Source organism: Chelon labrosus, assembly GCF_963514085.1.
Source record: "Chelon labrosus genome assembly, chromosome: 17".
NCBI classification, from domain to species: Eukaryota; Metazoa; Chordata; class Actinopteri; order Mugiliformes; family Mugilidae; genus Chelon; species Chelon labrosus.
In genome coordinates this window covers 1,813,937-1,837,971 of record NC_140350.1, presented here as the reverse complement: position 1 = coordinate 1,837,971, position 24,035 = coordinate 1,813,937, and the positions used below count along the sequence as shown (strand labels likewise).

The 24,035-nt window shown below is 42.1% G+C and overlaps 1 protein-coding gene across 1 annotated transcript; it reads right to left on the bottom strand.

The window, feature by feature from the left end:
* Positions 1-7,606: 7,606 nt before the first annotated feature.
* Positions 7,607-22,978, bottom strand: phldb2a (pleckstrin homology-like domain, family B, member 2a). The gene is made up of 17 exons (XM_084564953.1): positions 22,576-22,978; positions 20,660-20,777; positions 18,629-19,596; positions 18,185-18,517; positions 16,393-16,527; positions 15,465-15,602; positions 14,552-14,698; positions 13,560-13,670; positions 13,394-13,483; positions 13,115-13,252; positions 12,605-12,704; positions 11,646-11,844; positions 11,171-11,261; positions 10,947-11,093; positions 10,615-10,834; positions 10,372-10,457; positions 7,607-10,197 (listed from the first exon to the last, which is right to left on the bottom strand). Exons 2-17 carry the CDS (start codon positions 20,712-20,714, stop codon positions 10,057-10,059), a joined length of 3,099 nt encoding a protein of 1,032 aa, XP_084421079.1. The 5' UTR covers positions 20,715-20,777; positions 22,576-22,978; the 3' UTR covers positions 7,607-10,056.
* Positions 22,979-24,035: the final 1,057 nt, after the last annotated feature.

Here is a 24,035-nt window from a genome sequence, read left to right as displayed (position 1 = left end):
GAAATAACCAGCCTTGTTCAAAGACTGCTGAAACCACTTGCACAAACACAGACTTACTTGGGCCAGGGAAAATATGTGGATGAGACAGCAGCTTTATTTTCAGACATTGTGCTAAGCTGCACCTCATGTTGATTCTCCAGCAACCACAAGAGGCCGCACTTGTTCCATGGCCACATCTCATTCATTGGCCCATATATATATATGAAATATATTCATATTCATTCATGGCTTGGCTTCATTTTCTTCAGGACTGCTGTTGACTCTGAAGTTCAAAAGGTCATTTCCACAAACAAACTGATTGCTTTAAAGTAAATTACAGCAGAAACATTCTAAACATTATCCTTTACACTTTTTTCTTTGCTATAATATGGAGTACACTCATTTTTAAATAAAAGAAACTGGAAAATAATGTGCATACATGTATATAGGTTGATATGCTAATTATCTCCATAAGCTTGAATTTAACATTGCTTGTTTTCAATAATTTTTTGAAAAGAGTTTTATACAATTTTATCAGATTGGAGTGTGTACGTTGCTGCAATAGAGTAAATGTGAATAAAATACCTGTTTATTTACAATAGTGCTTTGATCTAGACGAGATGTTTATATAAAGACAGAATTCAAAATCTGGCCTTATTAATGGAGCATTTGTCTTTGCTGTTTATGTAAACAGAGTCATCAGACAGAGAGGAAGAGAAAGCTGTGTTCAGGGTGGGTTGATGACAGCCCCTGGCTCTGCAATACTGACGAAAGCTGCTTAGCTCCTCAGTTGCTATGGCAACCAGGGAGTGCAGCCAGACAAAAAAAACGAGGCAAAGGGGAGGGGCTTTCAAGGGAGAAATAGAAGAGAAAGGGCTGGATGGAAGAGAGAGACAGAGGGAGGGATACAGACAACTAATAAAGAAACGCACTGAGAGCAGCAGAGGTAGTGAACGGCTAAGGCTAAGATAAGGGTCTGGATATAAATGCTCCATCCATTGCTCGGGGAATAATAACAGCAGCAAGAGACACAAGGATTTCTTATCCACAGAGAGAAGATGGATGTACAAACGGAGAACATGGACCCTCCGCCTGGTGAATCGCAGTCAAGTGGAAAAATCAGAAAAGGATTCAAGTTGTTTGGCAAACGCAAGACAGGTAACATCTTTTCTATTCGAAGCAAAGGGAGTGGAAACAACAAGTCACCTGTTATTAGGAGCAAAACCCTTGAAGAATTATCAGGGACTCCTGCACCAGATTCAGTGCAGGAGTGGGACATGGAAAAGGGACATGAGGTGAGTCAAGGAGAAAGAGAACAGACAGAGGAGGAGCCAGCGGGTGAAGATGGCGTTCTGGCTGCCGCCCATGCTCGCGCCTCCATTTCTTCAGCCAGCTCAGCCAAGTCCCTCACCTTCCTGTCACTACTGAGGGGTGGCCGAAGAGGAGTGGGGGACCGCAGAGTTCACACTGTGTCCCAGCCCACGAGCAGGCAAAGACGTGGGCTGAAGGGTCTCTTTGGCAATGTTAAGTTCCGATCAAAAGATAAAGAGGACAAGGAGGAAGCCCCTCTAAGCCCACTTCTCACGTCATCCCGTGCCAACAGTGTGGAAATTATCAAAGAGGACCTCACCCTCACACCCAAGTCCCACCCTCGCTCTCTGGAGAGCCCTGAGACAGAAAGGTGCGAGCCAGACAGGACCTCACCAACTCAGGACAGTACGGCTACATCCCCAACAGACACCACACCTCCAAAGGTGACAGCAGACGGCGTGAGTAGAACTAATGAGCATGTACCACCTTTGCTCACCTCTGCACCACCAATGATACCTGGTGAATCCAGCCTGAGCTCCTTGCTGGCAGACATCTCCTCTCTCCTGACCTTTGACTCCATCTCAGGGGGTGGAGATATCATGGCTGATGTGGAGGCAGAATGGGGAAAAGCCAGCAGTACTATCAATGCTGTGGTAACTGAAGTCACGCCATCATCCACATCTCTCTTCTCCAAACCCATCGTCTCCTCTCCTCTGACTTCTACAGCTGTCTGCACTGCTGCTACAGCAAAACCCTCTCCTGTAGCCATCCCCACAACAGCGTTGTCCCAATCCTTGACTTCTCTGACAAAGACAACTTCAACCTCTTACCCCATTTCCAAGCCGAGCACTATCATCACTACTTTGACCAAATCCTCCACTTTGACTACCCATTCAGTCACATTGACCTCAGACTCTAGTCCAGCCCCTGAGCCTTTTACCAGCATTAAAATGAAATCAACTCCTGAACCCACTGGAACGAAAGCTTCAATGCCTCCTGTAACATTAACAAGCTGTTCAGCTCCAATAATGTCTTCCCCTTTGACAACAATGAAACCCGCAGCAACCTCCAGCTTTACAACTACCACAGCTCCTCCGAACACCCCGGCCACTATAGTCAAAGCTCCTTCAGTTAGCCCAAATCTTAACTCTACGGTTTGCAAACTGGCTTCAGAGATTTCTGCATCTCCTCAAACTATTGCTGCTATAAGTAAACCTGATCCTGTAGCTTCTTCACCTCCAGCATTAGTGAAAACTCCATCAGTAACCCATAGCGCCCCCATCCCTGTTGCTGTTACTCAACCTCCATCTGCTAAATTTGATTCAGCTAGCAGTTTGAACATCCAAACGTCCACTTCCTACAAACCCTTTCTAAGCTCGGCTACAGGAGAACCTAAAGCCCAAGTGACTGTATCACCAGCCTGTACAGTGACAACCAAACCATCTCCTCCTGCACCTGTAATTCTCTCCAAGATGACGACCGTTTCCACATCAACTACAACTGCAGGCTTCACTTCAGCAGTAATTAGCAAGCCTGTACTTACCACTACTCCAATGGACCTAAATAACCCCCCTCCCTCACTTGTAACTGTTCCAGATCTTTGTCTTCCTGCTTCCTTGACTGCCACAACTAAAACCCACCCCACCCCTGTATTAGTCCCATCTCCATCTTCAACTTCTTCAGGTACGTTTCCTCCCACACCTAAACCCACTGCACCAGTCTCTTTAGATAAGGTTCCCCTAACTCCCAGACCAAGTCCGGCCCCTGTTGTTTCTACAACATCCCCAACACCTACCACTCTGGGCCAGATCCTAGAACCTCAATCTAAAGCCCCTCCTGCTCTTACTCAAGCACTAATTTCTGTATCTACAAATCCGCCGGTTCAAATGCAAGTTTCTCAATCTAAAGTCCCTCCCATTGTTGATCAGACCCCAGTTTCTGTATCGAAAGCCCCAGCTGCTCCTGCTCAGATCCCAGTTTCTGTATCTAAAACCCCACCTGCTCCAGCTCAGATCCCAGTTTCTGTATCTAAAACCCCACCTGTTCCCGCTCAGATCCCAGTTTCTGTATCTAGTACCCCTAATGCTCCTGCTCAGATCCCAGTTTCTGTATCTAAAACCCCACCTGCTCCCGCTCAGATCCCAGTTTCTGTATCTAGTACCCCTCATGCTCCTGCTCAGATCCCAGTTTCTGTATCTAGTACCCCTCATGCTCCTGCTCAGATCCCAGTTTCTGTATCTAAGACTCCTGCTCCTGTTCACGTTCCAGTTTCTGTATCTACAGACCCTCCTGTCTCTGTTTGTATTCCTACTTCTGTTTCTAAAGACCTTCCTGCACCTAAAACTGACCCTTGCCCCATCATCTCTCATTCTCCTATACCTGCACCTTGCCCAAGTGAAGCTCCACCCACTGCCAAGATGAGGGGAAGTGGACTGACAACAGTGAACTGGCAACAAGCTAATCCAAATAGCACAAGTGGGCAGGGAGTTCAAGCAGAGTTATCCAAAACAGAACTGCCAGAATCACAAACAAGCCTCCAGGGCCACTCCAGAGAAAAGAGGACACCACAAGTAAAGGCATCAGGACTTAGCAAAATACCTGTAGTAGGAGGAAGCAGAGTGGGCAAGCTACCAGTGCGGGACAGCCAGCACGCTGATGATGAGATGATAAGCAGGGACCCACCTACTCCTGTAGAAGAGAGGGCCCATTTCAACTCACATGATGCCGGGAGCAAAGATAAAATCAGTGCTGTTGAGGCAAATGCACCCACCTCAAAACACACCCAGGAGGAAAGTCAGCAGCTTCAACATCCGAGAGTCCTTACCAGTTTACCGCGTGACTCAAAGATCCCCGTGAAACATGGCGTACAGTCTCACCCTGCCTCCCAAATCCCTCAGACTAAAGAACCCCCTCGCACCAAGATACCTGTGTCCAAGGTTCCTGTCCGCAGGGTTGGTAACAAACCTCCAGCTACAGGTGGCAGCACTCAAATAAGAAAATAAAACAATGGAGTGAATCAGTTATGGATACAGATTAAGGCTCTGACTGCAACATCTTCTTCCAATATTGAAATGTTTTTAAATTCAAATTTTTGGCTTGTCTCTCTGTCATCTCTTCACTACACCATAAGCAACAATAACAGAGTCAAGAAGGCTGACAGCACTCAAGCACAAAACATCTCCGCAGGGAGTCAAGGTAACTGGCTTGGCCCTTTGGTGCCGAGCCAACTGGACATGCACTCAGGAAAGGTTGATGGTCACACTTGAACACACAGATGCATCAGTGACTGTGGATAAGCTAGAAGGAAACGTTCGTCTGGGAAAACAGTCACATACACACAACATGGGCGAGTGCCTTTCTAAGGGTGCTTTTCCTACCAACTGTCAAAATGTATTCAGTCTTTTCTACAGTACTTTTATCTTTTGTTACTCCCACTTTTGTAAGAACTCTCAAGTCTTTTTGTCTTTCTTTCCAGCAAGTCTCTTTGATAACAACCGGTCCCTTTACCTTTTTATTTATGTCAGGAGATGAACCGCAGGAGCTCTATAAATAAATGCAATGACCAAATTTACATTCCACACCTATCTCTGGATGTATGTAGCAGAAAACGTGCCAATAATTTTTGCACAAGATGTTGAACTGTACAGAGCCTGAGTGTCCGCCTGCTCATATGTAACAATATCAGATCTCACTGTGAACTATTGGAGGGACTGTACGTTTTGAAGGGGGGATGGAAATAACAACATGGACGGTGGACAGTAGACAGTAGCCATTTTGAATGGCACTGTGGACATTTGAGCAAGACAGAGCGGTGAGATGAGATCTCCAGCTTGTACACGGCACATCTTTATCCATATCCCAATTATACTCAGATGATAACGTTATCTTTGTGTAGAGATTTGTCTATGTTTTTCTGTTTCATATTTAATCAATAAACAATATGACTACTTAGCAAAACAAGATCTGTTTAAGTTGTGAATTATATCCTGTTCTATATTTTCAGCAAACAGATCAGACAAATAAGGAATAATGTACTGGTTTTCTGTCATCTAGGTTAAAGCTAGATGACAGACAAAGATAAAGAATCAAAGTAAAGAGGATGAAAAAACACCTTATATTGTTACTGTCTAATTGCTACAGTAGCTCACCATCTTACTACAACCCAGGCTCAGATTGTCCTCACAGAAACCTCATTCCAACATCATCCACACTCCAAGCTCACTGACCCGAATAGTGAGCACATGAATGTCAGTAAAGCCCGGCCAATCAGCTGCCAGCGAAAACGCTTAACATGCGTACCTCATTATCAGGAAAAGGGTTTGGGAATGTGTGTCATTGCTATTCTTGGTGTAAAATGCACATCATGGATCTGCTGAATTATTCCCTGAGACTGAGTGGATGATCTGCTTTGAACGCAAATTTAATATCGCTGCAGAAAAGCACAAGCGCATGCTTAACAGAAAAGGCTGGAGTGAAAATAAACGAAAAATAATGCTGGAACGCTATTATTGCTGGGAGGAGAAAGTTTAAAAATGCAAAGCTGATCTGAGTCATGTGGTAATGATAAGAGAAGTCTGGTGTTAGGAATAAGGAGTAAAGGACAAAGGGTGAATGTTTGTTTAGCAAAAAGGATTTTTTTCTGAGGTGACACAAAAAGGTCTCTGTGCGTTTCATGAAGCCAAAGGCTGCAAGCTAAGAAGAGAGGACGATCGTTTACTGGGAAAAACACGAGGATTGCACCGCATCAGGTGCTGATACACACTACAGAGGGCAACACCATTTTTTTCTGGGAAAAGAACAGTTTCCCCCTGAGGCTCGGACACAACACATGGTTGCCCAGTGGTAACACCTGCAATCTGAGATTAAAGCGTTTAAAAAAATCTTAAACAGCTTGTAGGTTTATAATGAGGTTTGCTAGAGCAGAGATCAGGAATAAGGGCTCACATTGTTCCACAGTGTGATAAATTACATTGCGCTCTCCGTTACATTAAAATGCTGATGTGAATATGATTGAGGCCGTTTTATAGAGGGAAACGAAAAGAGACATATTCAGTGAAAGCTGCCTTTTGTCAGCAACCATTCACATGATTACCCAGCAATGTGTCTTTCATGCTTATGGTGACAACAGCCTTGAGAGCAGCACAACCACAGAACGTGGAATAAACTTTTGAGCTATACTGCATAAGCTGTCTGAGAGCACCTTTGTTTAGTGTTTGTGTGTTTCCCTGCAGACAGTCTTGCCATCTTTAAGGCCAGCCCCTCGCCCCAAATATGTTACACAAATTACAGCACCCATAATGAACTGTGGCCACCCTTGCTCTCTTTGGTCTGTATGTGTTTGTGTGTGTTTCAGCCTCTGGAGAGACGATGTGCCTATTTAGAACCTAATTTAGCATGCTTCATTCTGTGTTTCCATGCCAACCCCACTAGGTCAACCAATGAAAGACTGTGAGTGTCTGGAGGAGGAGTTTAAAACATGAGTGCCTTAATGAGCACACATACACTACATAGGAGCAGATTACACAATTTCAAATGTAATTATTGAATTATTTAGTGTTTCACAATAATGCATCACTGTAAATTTGTGGCACATTTTAGAGACCAATCAGTTTGTTTTTAATCCAGATAATTGTCAGAAATTTTGTAATTGTCAGAAAATGCTGCCATGATTTTGGTATTTACTGATCAAAGTTCAAGTCTACGTACATAGGATAATTTGATAAAAGATATTTGATCACACACCTGAATAGGACTACACTGTGGGTCTGGAGCTGCATGTGTCCCTTCAGCTCCCTGTAGATTTAACATCAAATAACGTGGAAATAATGTTATTCATTCATTCAGGAACCGCTTGTTCCTGTTAAGGGTCGCGGGGTCTGCTGGAGCCTATCCCAGCTGTCATCGGGCGAGAGGCGGGGTACACCCTGGACAGGTCTCCAGTCTATCGCAGGGCTAACACAGAGAGACAGACAACCATTCACACTCACAACCACTCACACTCGCATGCACACCTACGGCCAAGTTGGAAATAATGTTATTTTTATTTCATTTAATTGTTGGCTGTGATATTTTTCACAGAGAAGGAACACCTCTTATCTTGGAGTTTGAGGTGATCCTGTGATTCTAGAATAAGATAAAAAGTTTTAATATTTCTTCAATTAAATATGTGTGTTACATTCTATTGCTGCCTGTATCCCCAGCCTTTATGGACACAAAACACATGTAAGAACTGTTATCAAATCATCTGTTCTCTCAAATATGTTTGTGTCTCCAGGTGAATTTTTGTGGTGGGAGAGGGGGAAAAATGACTCCTTTGACAGTAAAGGTTGCAGGCCCCCGCACTATACAACAAGACCAATTTAGGTCTATTTTAATCAATGAATTTCCATGGCAATACGTTCAGGTGAAACATAGTGTTTGTGTCCAAAAGACAAAATAAACATACTGAAGAATATTCATGATCTGAATCATTTATTAATGACACATGTTGAGTATAAAAATCTGCTGTATAGAGTCAACTGGAATCCAAATATGTATATATACAAAATATAAAATACTAAATGTATTCAATATATATAATGCAGACATTTGTTTTGTGTCAAAGCTTATGTCTCATACGGTGCACAACAGCGTGAGGATGAGATGTTTACCTGACAAACAACTCACAGAGAAGCATCCAGCAAATGCACCTACTCATCTGTAACACTGTCAGCTCTGCAGCCTGATCTGCACCCTACAGGAGTAAGCCAACACTCAGCCAGCAAAGGATACACAGCGAGCCCTGCAGTCTCTAAAACAACAGTCACTTACTGTTGATGTAATCTTTCATCAGATACATTCAGGTTGTTGAAAAGAATATACAAATATATGCAGTAGAACACATTTAAAATATAATTATGAAAAATATTAAGTTTTCAAGATTATAAGTGTGTTTAGATTTTTTTCTTTCAAAAGCAAATCTAATACTTAATATACTTGTGCTTATAAACACACACATTTGAAATTTAAGAAATAAAAATGTAGATACTTAATGTAGAGTATCTTTTCTTCTATATTTTTAAGCCGATCAGGCATAACATTATGACCACCTGCCTATTATTGTGAATGTCTCCCTCGTGTCTCCAAAACAGTTCTCATCAGAGAATGGACATGGGCCTTCTGAGGTTGTCCTGTGGTGTCTGGCAACAGAATGTTGTTAGTGGATGCTTATGGGTTGAGGGGAGGGGCCTCTGTTGATCATCCCACAGATACTTGATCAGTTTGGGATCTAGTGAATTTAGAGGCCAGGTCAACACCTTGTGCTGTTCTTCATGTTTTTTGAGTTGTTCCTAAACCATTTTTGTGTGTGTGTGTGTGTCAGGCTGCATCCTGCTGGGGATGGCTTCTGCCATCAAGGAGTGTCATTGCTATGTGGTGGTGGTGTCTGGTCTGGTCTAGGTGGGTGATACATGTCTAAGTAACATCCACATAAATGCCAGGTCCAAAAGTTTCAGAACATCGCATTGTCACAAGATGGTCAATGGGTTTTATTTCTCCTGTCAGTGGTTTTAATGTTATGCCTGATCTGTGAATACTGTGCGTGTGTACGTGCCAAACAGACAGCATTACGTCATTCCAATGTATTAACTGTGCACTGAGGACCTCTGCTGGTGAATACACAAAATGAAATGCTTTAGTGTTATGGAACATGTGGGTTATGCGGTACATACTGCACAGCATCACTGCTGCACAACATGGCCTCATCAGAGCAGGCCCGCAGCGTCTACTACAGACAGAGGGAGCTAGCTGCACAGTGGTCGGCATGAAACACAGTACCATTGTGATCTGGGCAATTTTCTAATTCTATGAGCAGAACAGTTCAAAATACATTGTAACAAAATGTAAAAAAATCCTAAAAGTGCCTGTAATAACGTCCCTTTGTTAATTAAATAAGCATGTGTGAGGAAATTTAATTTCCCTGCAATGAAAGTGATAGAAATGTATCGTATCTGGTTTGAAGGAATACAAATGGCAGCCATTCAGCCCTGCTTTAGATAAGCAGACAATCTCAGCTTATGCTGGTAGTCTGGCAGCAGCAATCAAATTGAATTAAATCATATAGAATTTAAAGCACTACTTTCATTTGAATATTATGAATAGTTAGTGACAATATTGAAATATAAAATCTCAGCTAAACTAAAAAAGAGGCCAGCAAAAGAGATTATCTTATCAGGGTAAAAGGGCAGTCATAATTACATTCAGAGGAAATACATTTTAATGAGATAAAGAAAGACTAAGAGATGCAGTCCAACTGGAAGAGGACGGAGGCGGAAGAAGATGAAGGCATATAAAGAGGTGGACATGTCAAATTGAAACATTATAAAAAGGCTAGAGTTTGTAAAAAGCTGCAAGACAGATATTCATCTGTTTGAGAGAAGCATCATCAGTCTGTAGCGTAGGTTAGAAAATAGCAGATGCTACATTTTTGATCATATAGAATCTTCCCTGATTCAGTTTTCACAGAACACAGCCACACATGACAGGAAGAGGTTGTGCATTGATTTTATATTGGGATGGAAAACGTGACCACCAAAACCGCTAAATAGCTTAATTTTGAAATCTGTATATCCATTTTTTAATCTGTTTATACATGATTACATTATACACGTATAGTGTGCATTTGAGCACGTCATCTTGATGCTACAAATGTAAACAGAAGCTAATCTTTGTTGACCTGATCCATCTTGGCCCTACACGACATGTGTATGCTGTCACATGTGTTTGCTGTTATACCATGAAATGCATGTGTCCTTCGGCACCCGTTACAATAACATCCATCCAGATACGCATGGCCTCAGGAGAAGGAGCCACCATGTAGTACACCCGATCGTGGGTCTTCACACTAAAGGTCAGTGATGGGTTGGGGCTCTTGTGTGAGGAGGGGTGTAATTTTGAGGAAAAAAAGAAAAATATTTGTGAGTAACTGAGAGGGAAGCAGGATAAAGAGATGCAGTGTGGGAGAGAGAAAAGCAGAGACAAACATAGGTAAATATTTAAAAAAAAGTTGAGCCACATGTTAAAAGACACAGACCCATGACTTACTTTGTGTGCATTCTTTAAATGGTCATAGTACACCTCCTCTATGGCTTGGAAATAAATGACGCCTTTCATCTTGGTCTCATGCTTGTCTGCAGCGGAGAATATAAACAGAGCTCTGATCAAAGCTCCTTCTCAGCGTCCAAAGTATTCTGGCATATTCTTCAAAGTGACCTCACTGTTGCAGTCGCTTTGTCTCATATGTGAAGCTGCACATCAACAACTCAACCGAGAGAAGGAAGGACTCACCTGCGTAATATGTGAGGGTCCTGCGATTCTGGTCGAACACAAACCAGCGTTTCTTCCACGTCTTGATTTTGCCTCCCATTTTGACCAGGAATCCTCGACAGGTTTTATCAGTGATGGCCAGGTGGAAGCAGGCATCAGGGTTGTGTCCAGCCGCCTCGATGTGGCCATGAAGATCAAAGTCGTCTTTTCTTACAGGGAGGTAGCGAGTCAACAGCCGGGACTATGGAAAAAGCAATGAAATGAAAAGAAAGATGTCAGCGTTTTAGTGCTCTGTTTATTTACACAAACTTAATAGGGAAGACAACCATCACCGTTATCATGAGTTTAAATACCTGGGATCTCTGTTTCTCTCTGAGCTTCACTTCTCTCTCTACGAGTTTCTGTCTCCTACTTGTCTCCTCCTGCAGCCGTTTCTCCAGGTCCTCCCTTCTTCTTCGCTCATCCTCCAGAGCCTGCCTACGTATCTCCATCTCCCGCTCCTGCACATGTGAATTACATCCGCTGTCAAACCCACACAGCCATATGCGCAGTAAATTGTTTAGGTTGGGCTCATTACACGATGCTCAAGGAGTCTTTGTTTCTCAGCCTGTGCCTCCCGGAGTAAACGCTCCATCTCCTCAATCTTGGCCATGTTGGATGTGCTGGCGCTGATCAAAAATGGAAATAGTTGTCAAGCACATGAAGAACTTGATTTCTCCAGTTGGTTGAGTATGTATCATAACCTACTACAGCAAATAAATCTAGCTGACAAAAATAATTGCATGTACTGCATGTAATTTTGCAAGAAATAAGTTGACTCAAATAACACTAAGGTGGGCATGGACATGACAAGTGTCAGTGCCATAAACATGACATGACATCATTTGTATGTAATTGTCAATATGAAAACAACTAAATACCATGTAAATATATGTGTCTCTCATCTAACAAAGAACATTACAGACTCATTAAACAGCTCTTCAGAAAAAACTTCTGCAACTGCTATTTTACTTGTTCTTCAAAACTCTTCGTCATCGTGGTTCCTCTCTAACCTGGAGATGTTATCTGGAGAGCAGGCAGAAAAGCTGGTCTCCAGGCTGTCAGAGCTGTCCACACTGACGGTGTCCGAGGCCTGGCTGTTGTCCGGGTATGAGAACATAGAGCCCATGAACACGTTGGGCTCGGAGACCATTCTGCTGCAAAAATCACTTTGTCTCTGCCTGTCTTCGTTCATGTGTGCATGGCTGTTACCTGCTGACAGAGTAAAATATTACAAATACAAACTGGGAACACTCTCAGCATGAATGATCTAGTGTCCCAGTACCAAAGCACAAGAACAAAACTGCAATTTATTAAGTAGCTGGCCAAAAAATATAGCACATTGTAATGATAATTCGATAAAAAATAGTGATCCAGCGATCTAGAGAAAGAAAAGGGTATTCAATCTGAGCCAACACAATAGGAATGGTGTTTAGATTTAATAACTTAGATTACTAAAATGTTGAATTTCAGTCTACTGTATGATGCTGTGTTATTTTCATGTTAGTTTGCATTTTGCAAGAAAAAGCATAAATATGCAAAACATGTACTGACATATACTGCTTCAGGAAAATGTTACTGTCTAACAAACATTCCCATCTAAAGACATTTCCCACTGGACCTATGAAATGAAACACATACAGCTCACAAATTAAGGATTAAGTAACGCCTTTTCCAGTATTGAAGTTTACATTTTTTCATCATGCAGTTCAAACAGTTCATTTGTCTCAAAGTAACAAAATTCCAATCTTGCACAATGTACCACACTTCTGGCAAGACAAACCCTCAGAGCCTGGTATCAGATTTGGACTAAATGTAGGTTCCTTTGTGCATAACCATAGATAATTCCATCACTACAGCTTTTCCTGCCTTCAAACAGGCACACAGCCTGAGGTTTAGAGCTGCTCACGCTACTACTACCGTCACTCAATTTGATGCAGACAAGATGCGAAAGTCTGGTACTCTGACTCACTCTTGGGCGGGCGGCGGGTGTTGATCTCCCGAGGGGAAAATGTGAAGCTTTGTGGGATAACACTGCCACAGCTGGAACTTTGGGACAAAGGCAGGTGAGCCTGGGAAAGAGACAACAGCACATACAGTATGCTGTTCAGGACTAGGTTCTGCAACCGTCATGAGCTGGATGGGTGTTGCAAGCCAGACTGAAACTAAGAATTCTTGTGTGGGTGAGTCATTCTCAAGAGGCAAAATGTTTTTTAGGCACTTATAGGGCAATGAAATTCCCACTTACGCAAGCCAGAATATGAAAAACGTAGTGGCTTTATAGCATCATTTATATAAGATACTAGTTACTAGCTTTACTTGTAGCATTTCTATTAGCAGGTTGGCTACATAGCATCCAGCCATTGTTTCTGAACAAGATTACCGCTCCTACTGTGTTTATAGACCCACAAAATATGAGAAAAGACCCCACTCCTTTTTTTTTCATGTGGCATCAGATCCTTTTTTAATAAAAAGTAGTGACCTTTGGAGGAAGCGTGCGTCCCAGAGATCTGCCGTAAGAGGTGAGGAGCTGCTGGCTCCTCTTATGGGACAGGCTGTCACTTGGGTGGGAAGAGTTTTCTTTGCTGCTTCTTCTCCTTTCCTTGAGGGAATGCAAGTGCTGCAGTGATCCCAGAAATCAAAAGACCCATATGCTCAGACTTTGGCCATTCATAATGATGAACTTTGTTTACAGACAGAGGGGAACTCTACTGGTGGATATGTAAAGTATGACTGCACTCTTACAGCTGCTGATTCCTACCTCTTTTATGGTGACAGGGTTGTTAGTAAAGGTTTGCCCCTCAGACAGCTCTGCATACTTTCCTTCCAACGACACCAGTTTCTCTCTCTCCTGCAGACATCAGACACACTTTAAGTAAATAAAATGAAATATTTTTTAAATATCAGAATGCAGATAGTTTTCTTACCTTTTGGAGCATAATGAGCAAATTGTTTTTCTCTTTTTGGAAATTCTCTCGTTCTTGCTGAGCCTGTAAAGTGATCTGTGAGGACTGTTTCTTCAGTGTCATGAGTCTTTCCTATGAGAAAAAAACAGTGCTACATCAGTATACAATATTGGTTAACTTTGACAATGTGCAAGACAAAATGATTGTGTCAAGTTAGATACAGGAGAGATGTGTGGTATTTTTAAGCAGTGGCAGAGTGAACAAGATTGTAATTTAAATAATAGGGAAAATTACATTTTTTTGTGTGTGATTTGAGATGACATCTTCTTTATACATAAATCTAATACAGTCCCCTCTCTGGTTTTACACTCAAGTGAAAAATCAATTAATGTGTTAGATCCGTGTCACATGCTTACCATTGTGGAATTCCTGTAATTAGTTCATGCTTTGTGCTGCAAATCTCATAATTGTGCAGCTTTATTTTCATGCACAACCTGCAGTAAGATTAATGACACAAACCACAATTGAAAAAAAGACAACAAAAATATTTTAAAGTAGTGTTAGTACTTGTTTTTAATGTTTTGTACCCTAAGACAACTAGGTGTAATACATGTTCTCAATGTTGCTTTTTACATGAACAGTTGAGTTCAACTGAGTATTCCTGTTACTCTCATTTTATTGTTATCCAAATATATTCCATTACTGTAGCATTATTATGTAACATAACTTTAACTAAAGTATACAGTATACACATAAAATTTATGTGTTGAACGTGTCTCTGAAGAGCCCAGATGAATATCTAGGCTGAGCTATAAAAAGGCACACACTTAAAATCGTTGTCAAATTTTTTCTTGACACCTTGTTAAGATTCATTCTGTTACAGTGCTCTAAAAATAACCACAGTGGTATTCGTACTGTAGATACTTCTGGCACGTGTTAGAGTGATGCCAAGCCAGCACTAAAAGTGATGTTATACATGCACTGCAAGCCACAGGCACACTCACAAATCTCACCTTACGTGTGACAGTAAGACGCTGACACTCTGCGATCTCTCGCAGCAGCTCTTGGCTCTGATTCTCCTTTTCCTCATCCTGCTTAATTTCTCTTTCCAGCTTCTGAAACTCAAAATCCTCCAAACTTTTTGACTGTTCCCCTACTATCTGAGAGACAACAAAGAAACACCCAAATTACAGTACATTAAAAGTACACAAATAAAAAAGAATAATGTGTTAACCAGTTTTTAATTAAATTTTACTGACAGTCTGCCTCACAGAAGTAAAAAACAGAAGCATTTTAAAAGTGTTTCAAGGGATGGTATGATTTAGCTGATATTAGTTTCCTTCCAAAATGGAATGATTTGCTCGCATTTTTTTTAACACATGGTAATTATATGGGCATCTTCCGAAATGTGGCTCTAAGGTATACAGGAGCAAAAACAGAAGCTGAAACTAATAGGTAATAAGAGGAATGCCAGACAGTGAAGGTGATAAATTAATGTTTTTTCTGTGACTGTTGGAGCAACATGAGCTTATTCTGGAGAACAATACAACTAATCACCATCTTTTGTCCACTGCAGGTGCCTTAACTTGCTGCCTGATCAGGAGAATGCATCAGTTTATGTGGTTTTAAAGGACATGTAACTGCTTAATTGTTTAGAAATTTCCCGCCAAACGTTTGAACTGAACTGATCTGAAATAGTTTGATTGTGTGGTGGCTTTTCTTTCTAAGGGTCCTTGTCCATCTAGTAAGTCCTGATGCCAGCATACCCTATTCACCTCCGACTACTGTTTTCTGAGTTCCTACTGAAGGACAGACTAGAAAAGATGCAAACTCATGTTAGATTGCGAACTAGAACTCATCTCTGATTATTGGGATGCATAAAGGATTATTTTATCTTATCTTATCTTGTGTTTTGACGTTTTTTACCTGTGACTTCTCTGCATCGCTCGTCTTCTCAATGTTATGGATTTTTCCTTTGAGTTCATCCAGAAGCTCCTTTTCCTTCTGCAGCTGAGCCATCTCAGACTCTTGTTCTCCTTCCAGCAGAGCACACTCCACCTCCATCTGCAGGAAACCATAAAGTAGTACCATGAAGTAAAACCTGCCTCTGGAGTGATTTTAATTCAATGCACTTCTGATTCCTAATGCTCCCCTCAATCGACACCAACACTGCACAATAGGCAGCTCCTCTCGTCAGCTTTGTTTAAGATGAGCTTCAGCGATAAAATGTTGCACATGGCTTTTTGCACCTCATCCAGAAGTCATCAGTTTATCTCATACCAGGTAAGAATGAGAACTTTTCAGGTGTCAGTTGGGTTTATACACTGATCAGCCACAACATGAAAACCACCAGGAGAAGTGAATAACACTGAGCATCTTGTAACAATACAATGTTCTGCTGGGGAATTTATGTGGATGTTACTTAGACACGTACCACCCACCTAGGCCAGCCAAGGCACCCCCACCCCATAGCAATGACACTCCCTGATGGCAGCAGCCATCCCCAGCAGGATGCAGCCTGACACAGGCACACACACAAAAATGGTTAAGGAACGACACAAAAAACATGAAAAACACTACAAGGTGTTGACCTGGCCTCTAAATTCACTAGACCCCAAACTGATCAAGTATGTGTGGGATGATCCACAGACGCCCCTCCCCTCAACCCATAGGACCCAAAGGCCCCCACTAACCCCAACAGGCTGTTGCCAGACCACAGGACACCCTCAGAAGGCCCATGTCCATTCTCTGATGAGTCACAACTGTTCTGGAGGCACAAGGGAGACCTACACAATATTAGGCGGGTGGTCATAATGTTATGCCTGATCGGTGTATACTGCACTGTGCTACCTACCTCTCGAAGAGACTCCTCCATCTGGTTGTCCAGGTCCTTGATCTTTTGCTCAAGCTCCTCTATGTTGTTCAGAACTTGAATTCTTTCTTCCTCTATATGCGTTACTTCCTGTTTCAGCTGCACACTCTCCAAGGCCTAGAACGACATCAGGAACACATATAAATACTTGGCTCTGCAGAAAACTTTAAATGTTGTGAATACATACATTCAGCGAAAAGTTATTGTCCAATTTTTTGGCAGGAAGACAATGTGCACATTCAAACGTTATAGAGTTTTCATAACATAAGAAATTACTTTTTCATGGTGTAATTAGAATCAGCTTTTATTGAATTGGATCACAGCAGCTGCTGCATTAATTCATCCGAAGCTGGATCACTGACAACAGGGAAGGGATTCTTTTCCACTTGGTGTAATGGAAATCTCTATCGCTGCACTCAACTGCAGTCATGCCAAAGAAGTCCCACATGTTGCATCGTCTTCATGCATACCCAAGTGTGGGTATATTAAAGACAATATCAGATATTCTGCCTTAAAGAAGCTAGGTGGGATTTTATTTGTAATCATGAGGCTAATTTGATCAGTGGTTCTAGGATTTATAGTCTCCTAGATGGGTCGTGAGCATTCTTTCTTCCTGCACACACACTGGTCTGAGGAATGCAAGGAGAGGGTATTTAGAGTCTGTAACCCTCTGTCGCAACTGAGAGATTGTAGAAATGGCCTTAACTTGGTCTCTTGAAAAAGTAATAGACTTTTTGGAATACCTGTTAACTACATTTTCCTTTTGCAGGGTCTTCCACCCACTTAGCCTGGGTTTAAAGTTCAAAACATCTGGAAAAGTGCATGTCTTTGCATATACACTAGCATTCCTCCGCTCACACACTCCTGCATGCACACACACACACACACACACACACACATGCGTACACTAATTCTCCATGGGATAAAGCCATTTCCTGTTCCTTCCTCCTTGAAGAGTTTCAGAGTGCTGCAAGAAAACGAGGACCTCTTCATTAAAACCAGGCACAACGGTGACGAGTTACAGCTCTGGAGTGGTAAAACAGCTGGGCTGGAGGAGCTGCCTGTCTGTGAGCTAAAATCAGAGTGTGTGATATATTTGGTGTATCTTCTATTTATAAATTAAACAGGCACATTAATGCAGGATGTGCTTGTGCTTCAAGAAGGTCTTGCAACTGTGATTTCTCGGTTTATGCGTCTGAGAAACCCACATAAACAGGAAACGTACAAACTGCTAACAGCACATACTTACAGTTCTTGTGAGTAAGTGGGATAGTTGTTAGGAATCTACCCCAAAGCTAGTTATTGTAGAATATTGTATGAGTTTCTTGCTACATTTCTTCCACTCTAACTTCAGGATGAGGAACGATACATAAATTGTAAAAACACTTGAGGCATGTTTTATGACTTTATCTTTTCTCTGGAAACTTTGTAATTGGCAGTAGGTTTTAAATGGATATCTGCGGAAATGTGTAACAGGAAACACAAATTAACTAGAAATGGAAAAACATCTCTGATATTACAATAGGTAAACAAACACAGATAAACTAAATAACCCCAGTCTGCATAAGTGCATTCCACAGGACTGGTGTGTCACCCATTAGTCACTCAGTTTACTCATTCTGTGGCAGGATGTAACAGGGCACAGAACAGACCAGCTTCATATGCTGCCTTGTGTTTACTATGTCCATGAGCAAACTCCATATGAATGGCGCCCACTTCCACTTAATTTCACTCTTCTGTCATTGTCAAAGGGCATGAGATTGATGAAACTTACTTTGGCTCTGTGGTGTGTAGAGGGTGATGGAGCACTGCTGTTCACGCTGATAGCTGGTGAGAGGGATCTAGCCTCTCTGTAGCTGCTTTGCTGACGCTGGCTGCCCTGCTGTTCCTCAGAGAGCTGGAAGTCTCTGGTTTTAGCCCCAAAGCAGCTCTCAGGAGCAGTGCAACTGGGGGAGTCAGAGAACACTGACTCATCATCTGACACTTGCAGCTTTTCCAACTCCTTATTGATCTTCTGCAGGTCAGTAACAGCTGAGCCCGTTGGCTCTCTTGCTACCTGGCCCAGCTCAGTGCACAGGTTTAAGATGGTCTCCAGACGCTGGCATTCCTGCATACAGTCATTCATGACTGATTATTTAACTAGTTAAACTGTTTTCAAACAGTGTGTTAATAAACTGTGATATAAAAGTGGAGAAATTGGGGATAAAAAGAGACTTACCAGTCTCTGCACTTTCTGCTCCCTGAGTCTCTCATCTCTTTGGTGCTGGTGGTAATCTCTCAGCTCCTCTTTACCATTCAAAGAGCTGATGCTGCCTACTCTCTGTGCTGGACTCAACCCACCCTTCCCAAAGGACAACCTCCTCTCTCCAAAGCCCAGATCTAAGCCTGCTCCTTCAATGTCAACACCCAGAGAGCTCAGAGAGGCCAGACTGGCCCTCCTGGGCGTGCTGGGCATGCTGGCTGGCACTGTCACATCTGGTGGCTGCTCTAAGGAGGAGAGACTGCGACGCTGTCCTGCTGAGACAACTCCTCTGTTGGAACCCATTGAGTGGCGTGATGGCAGCGACAGGACCGGGGGTTCTGCTGCATTGTGAAGCCGTGGCAGTGAACGGCTGTGCGTGCCCAGGTTGTTGAGTGAGCCAGTAGAGTATTTCCTCTGTCTAGACTCTCCCCCTGCTTTGCTCTGGGAGTATAGCCTGCGGCCCATTCGAGGACTGGACGGCATACTGGCTGCTCCACTTTTGACCCTGGGAGAACGAGGCATGGGCTCACCATAGGAAGAGAGCAGAGAGCTTCCATCTGCAGCATTAGAGAGAAACAGACTGTCTTGTGACTGGTGATGAGAGTGGGAATGACGGAGCAAGCCATTAGAGCTCAGCTGGCGTTCGCCCTGACGAGGTGATGGAGGGACGCTGCTGCTGGTCATGAAAGAGAAGTTTCGAGGGGCAGATGGAGGGCGCTCAGTGTTACTGAGGATTGACAGCGGCCTTGAGGACTGGGTTCCAACAGGTGAAGGCATGTTGAGGTACTTGCGGCTGCACTCTGCTGCTCTCAAGCTGGCCTCCAAAGCACTCTTCCTGCGCTGCAGTGTCTCCATCAGTTCCTGTAGCTCTGCCTTAGAGCGTGAGCCCCTCAGCAGCGTCCCACCCACTGAGCTGCCGCTGCTGTGCTCAGTCTTCATACAGTCTGTAGCAAAGAGAAAATTAACAAACCATGAAGTCCTGTCTTCTTTTGGACAACATAAACAGTCAGGTTTCATGTAACTTCTCTAATGTAATAAGTAGTAGCTCTGCTGATTTCGGGGGTGTGGGGTGGGGGGAAGGCAAAGAATGTACGCTGGTACAGTTCAAGCCAATATTTGTATTGGGCTCAATCAGTGGTTTTAGTTTCTTCTAAAAATGGAAGAATGCTGGTGGACCAAGACAAGCCAGAATATAGTACATCATTATCTCGACTGCAAGACAAATCCTCAAATATCTAAGCAAGAGTAAGGGCCGTGCCCTGAGTCGTAGTTGGCTGGATACTGAATACACACAAATCTCCTTTACAAATATAGGTTTTATTTATTAGTTTAATTATGGGACTTCAAAGTGATATTGGTGAATGATGAAGTTTGCTGTCCCATTTAAATTTAGATCACGACAAGCATAAGCTACTAGACTAGCACTAGATACCAACTAAAATCAAGAAGAAAAAATGCACTAATGAAAAAAGCTGTCCAGACAAACTTGCATGAGGCTATTCCTGTTCATAGTCATTCAGCTGACTCTGTTTTGGAAAACAGAGCAGATTACATGAATGTGTAAACACATTTTAGTTGTGAAGTGTATACTGAAAATATTGTCACTGCTGAACGACAGAATCTTGAGGGGAGACATGTTTTCAGTGAGCAGTGGAAAGAGATGGACATCGTGCATCTGCCTACTTTGGCATCCTCATTCTTGCTGGTGTCTACAGATCAAGACGTGAGTTGACTAAAAGTCACCAAACGAATCATACTTTCTTTGTTAATTGTGTTGTAAGTAGAGACTGATTGCATCATTAAATATATATATGTATGTACGTATGTAAGACAATGTATGTTAATGGTTTATGAAGTACAATTTTATTTCAGAATTGTTTTTAAAACCCTAAATATGTCCCAAGTCAGTTTGACCCGAAGGATATCAGAAGGTCCCAAAAGTGAAGAGAATACAGGTGTTAAAGTGGTCAAGGATTCATCCAAGTAGAAAAACGAATGTTGTCTCACCTGAAGCATAGCCCAGTGTGGAGACAGCACTCCTTTGAGGAAGCATGCTGTTCATCTCACTGACCTCCTTTTGGTGATTTAGTCTGAGGATGCGGGATTAAGCCGGGCAATTTGTTCCCTGAGTTGAAGTAAAGGAAAAGAAGCAGTCTGAAACTCTCAAGCCTGTACAAAATAGTAACTTCAGTTATTATAACTGATTCATGATGATTAACTTTTTTACTGGAATATAAATGAATGTTACACATACACATTACCATCGTTGGAACATGAAGTAACAGCATAGTTTAAGCTAGAGACGATTGAGACTTAGTATGTGGTCCTTTAATATCTACACAACAATGTCTCAATTCAAGCGCATATTTCAGATGTGCATATTTTAAGGGAAAGAAAAAAATTCCTAAAGAAGACTGAGTATTAAAACAGACCCAGAGGAAAGAGTCTATGCATGGCCCTGTGCTACCAATAAAACCAGAGAGTGAAATGCTGCAGTCTAAACCTAAATCAACGTTTTAGCACCAGACTCATGACCAGTCCTTGAAAGTATTCCCTCAGAGCCCCAGACTCACTGAGGCAGCAGCCACAGTTAAAAGTTCAGGATGGGTAAACCATCGACTGAACATTGATTCATTTAATTATACTGAATTAAAAACTTTACAATATTCATAATTTCTGTAATTTTGTTGAATAAATGTTTAAACCAGTAGAGGATTATGAAAAAAGTGATTGTCTAGTATCACAAAAGGGAAAGACTAAGAGAAACAAATACATCAAATGAAACAAAGACATTTGCCTTCAAATCCCAAGATTCCAGGTTGTAGCCTACAAAAGACCACAATGAATAAGGATACATAAGAGGGATTTTAAAATTCAGACGTGACTGTTTCCTGAATCCACAGACAGCACACACACGCACTCATACACTCGCAGACGGAGATGGTCGATCCAAGAATCTCTGGTACTGCTGTCTGGAGAGAGGGCCTACAGGAAGCAGGGTATCCTTTTACACAGTCACACAATCAATCAGCATGAGTTCATTCTCCAGACCTCCAGAAAAAAAGAAGGGGGGAAAAAAACCCAGCCTCATGTCAAGAGCAGGCAGGAGTTTTTCTTACTGCATCACCCAGACTACAGGTCAGCAGGGAGGTGCTGATTATAAACACACACTGACATGTAAACACTTAGAGGAATGGCTCCTGATAAACTGGCTTTCATCTAACGTGTGGAAACACTGTGGAGATAAATAGTTTCACAATGCATAAGGCCCAAACTGTTGCTTATCACTCTAGACAAAGAGCAATTTTGATTTCCATGCGATAAGAAAATACATTCTCAGATGTTTGCAAAGGATAATAGCTCAGAAATTAAACCAGAGTGACAGTTAATATGAATTTTGTGTCAGAAAGCGAATACCTGCTTTTAGAAAACTTCAACAGTTTGCTTCTTTGCTTAAATAATTACATTTGGATTTAATGTTTGGTTTAACAACTCATGCATCCATACAAACAATGTAGACCCCCCCCCCCCCCCCCCGCCACACACACACACACACACACCAACACACACACACACACACACACACACACACATACAAGACTTTAATTAATAAAGACTTTCTAATAACAGTTGTAATAGTTGTAATAGTTGTAATAATAGTTTTAAATCATATTCTGGAAAGTTCATTTATGAAGCCTATGAAAGCCTTTAAACCTCTTAACAAAGTCAGATAAGGAGCTGGACATGTTTATGTTTCTTTTAAACATCGGTCATTTTTAGAAAACTCTGCAACAGTGCCTGCAGCAGCATTACAGTGAAGTTCGACAATCTACGTGATTTTCCAGGAGCATCGCTGGTCCACATAATAAAAGCCTATTTAGGAATACACAAGTGTAGTTTTACATGAAAGAAATGCAACTAACCTTTGTTTTCTGTTCCAGTTACATAGTTAGAAGTTCTCTGGAGAGTGTCTGGTGGTGTGGAAGTTCCCTCTCTCTTCCTCTCTCTCCCTCTCTCCCTGTAAGAAACAGCAGAGTGAAGCCTTCCCATGACAAAGGATCAGACAGAGGACCCTCTCCCCTCCCACTCTCTCAACTCTCTACTGCTAGTGTGTGTGTTTACTACTCTGCATCAGACTCTGTTACTGCCCCTCTCTGGTTAGGTAGAGAATTGCTGAGATGTGAAGGAACATAAAAGAAAGAGAAATGAATTAAGAAAGCACTATCACCATATATTCTTTAAGTTCTTCAACAAGAATCCATCTGTTCAGACCCTTCTGTTGAGAATCGTTTTATTCTTTCTCTTGATGATTCCGACCTATGACCCCACACCAATCAATATCATGTTATCATTAGATCATATTCCAACATGGAGACCGAGTGTGACTGTGCTTATACATGCAAACTAGATCCACTACCAACTGGGTCTGGTTAAATGGCCACTTTGTTCACATCAAGAACTGCCACATGGTCACATAGAGGAGTCTTCCCATAACATGTTCTTTTACACAAAAGTAAAAGCAAGAGTAGGCGCTCAAAGCCTTAAAATATGTTGACTTTCAGATTGTTGTTTCAGCAGTATGTGGAGGCGGGAGGAGGCCCCTTTGCTATGTCTGAAAGGAGGCCAAACTCACTCCCCCTTGACAACTAAACATGCAGGCAAAGAGTAAAATCCCCCTACAGTCAGAAGCATTACCCTTACGGCAGCATGGAGCATATCTATTGACCTGATGACTGATTTTATCATCTCTGTTTGAAAAATAAAAGGTTATACATTTAAACTTCATGGTATAATGCAAACAGACAGAAGAATGAATGAAAGGTAACTTTTGGAAAAATCCCCATAAAACCAGCCTGAACCATCATGCAAAAAAACTCCAATTACATCATGGGGAGGGAACAGTGGAGCACAGCCTGAAATGAGATGATTACTTCCAGATATAGCGCCGGAGTCTTTGTCATTAAGGCACACACACACACACACACACACACACACACACACACACACACACACACACCCAAGTCTGTCTGCCTCGCTCTCACTCACATACTTTCAGGAAAGTAAAATGACACATATAAACCCTCAGGAGGGTCTTATTTGAAAACTGGAACACTTCAAATGCATTACCAGCACAAAAATCTAATTGTCACGGCGCGCTGGAATGTCATGCCACTTCCCCTTCCAAAAGAAACAAAAAAAAAAGGTAGGACTTTAAAGCAACCACACAAACATTCCCTGCAAACTGTTTGGTGTGTTTGCATTTTTTGAAAGTAAAGACTGAAACCATATGTGGAGCAACTCTGAGTGGAAACAGTTAAAAAAAAAAAAAAAAAAAAAAAAAGTAGAGGAGAGGGGAGGGGAGAAAGATGGAAGAAAAACTGGT

Bases quoted from the DNA above. Each gene is read 5' to 3' on its own strand.
- phldb2a (XM_084564953.1), bottom strand. From the start codon at position 20,714: ATGAACAGCATGCTTCCTCAAAGGAGTGCTGTCTCCACACTGGGCTAT. The intron at 15,603-16,392 runs GTAGGTAGCACA...GGTTTCCTGCAG, and splicing joins TGGAGGAGTCTCTTCGAGAG to ATGGAGGTGGAGTGTGCTCT. The intron at 13,253-13,393 runs GTAGGAATCAGC...GGATCACTGCAG, and splicing joins ACCCTGTCACCATAAAAGAG to CACTTGCATTCCCTCAAGGA.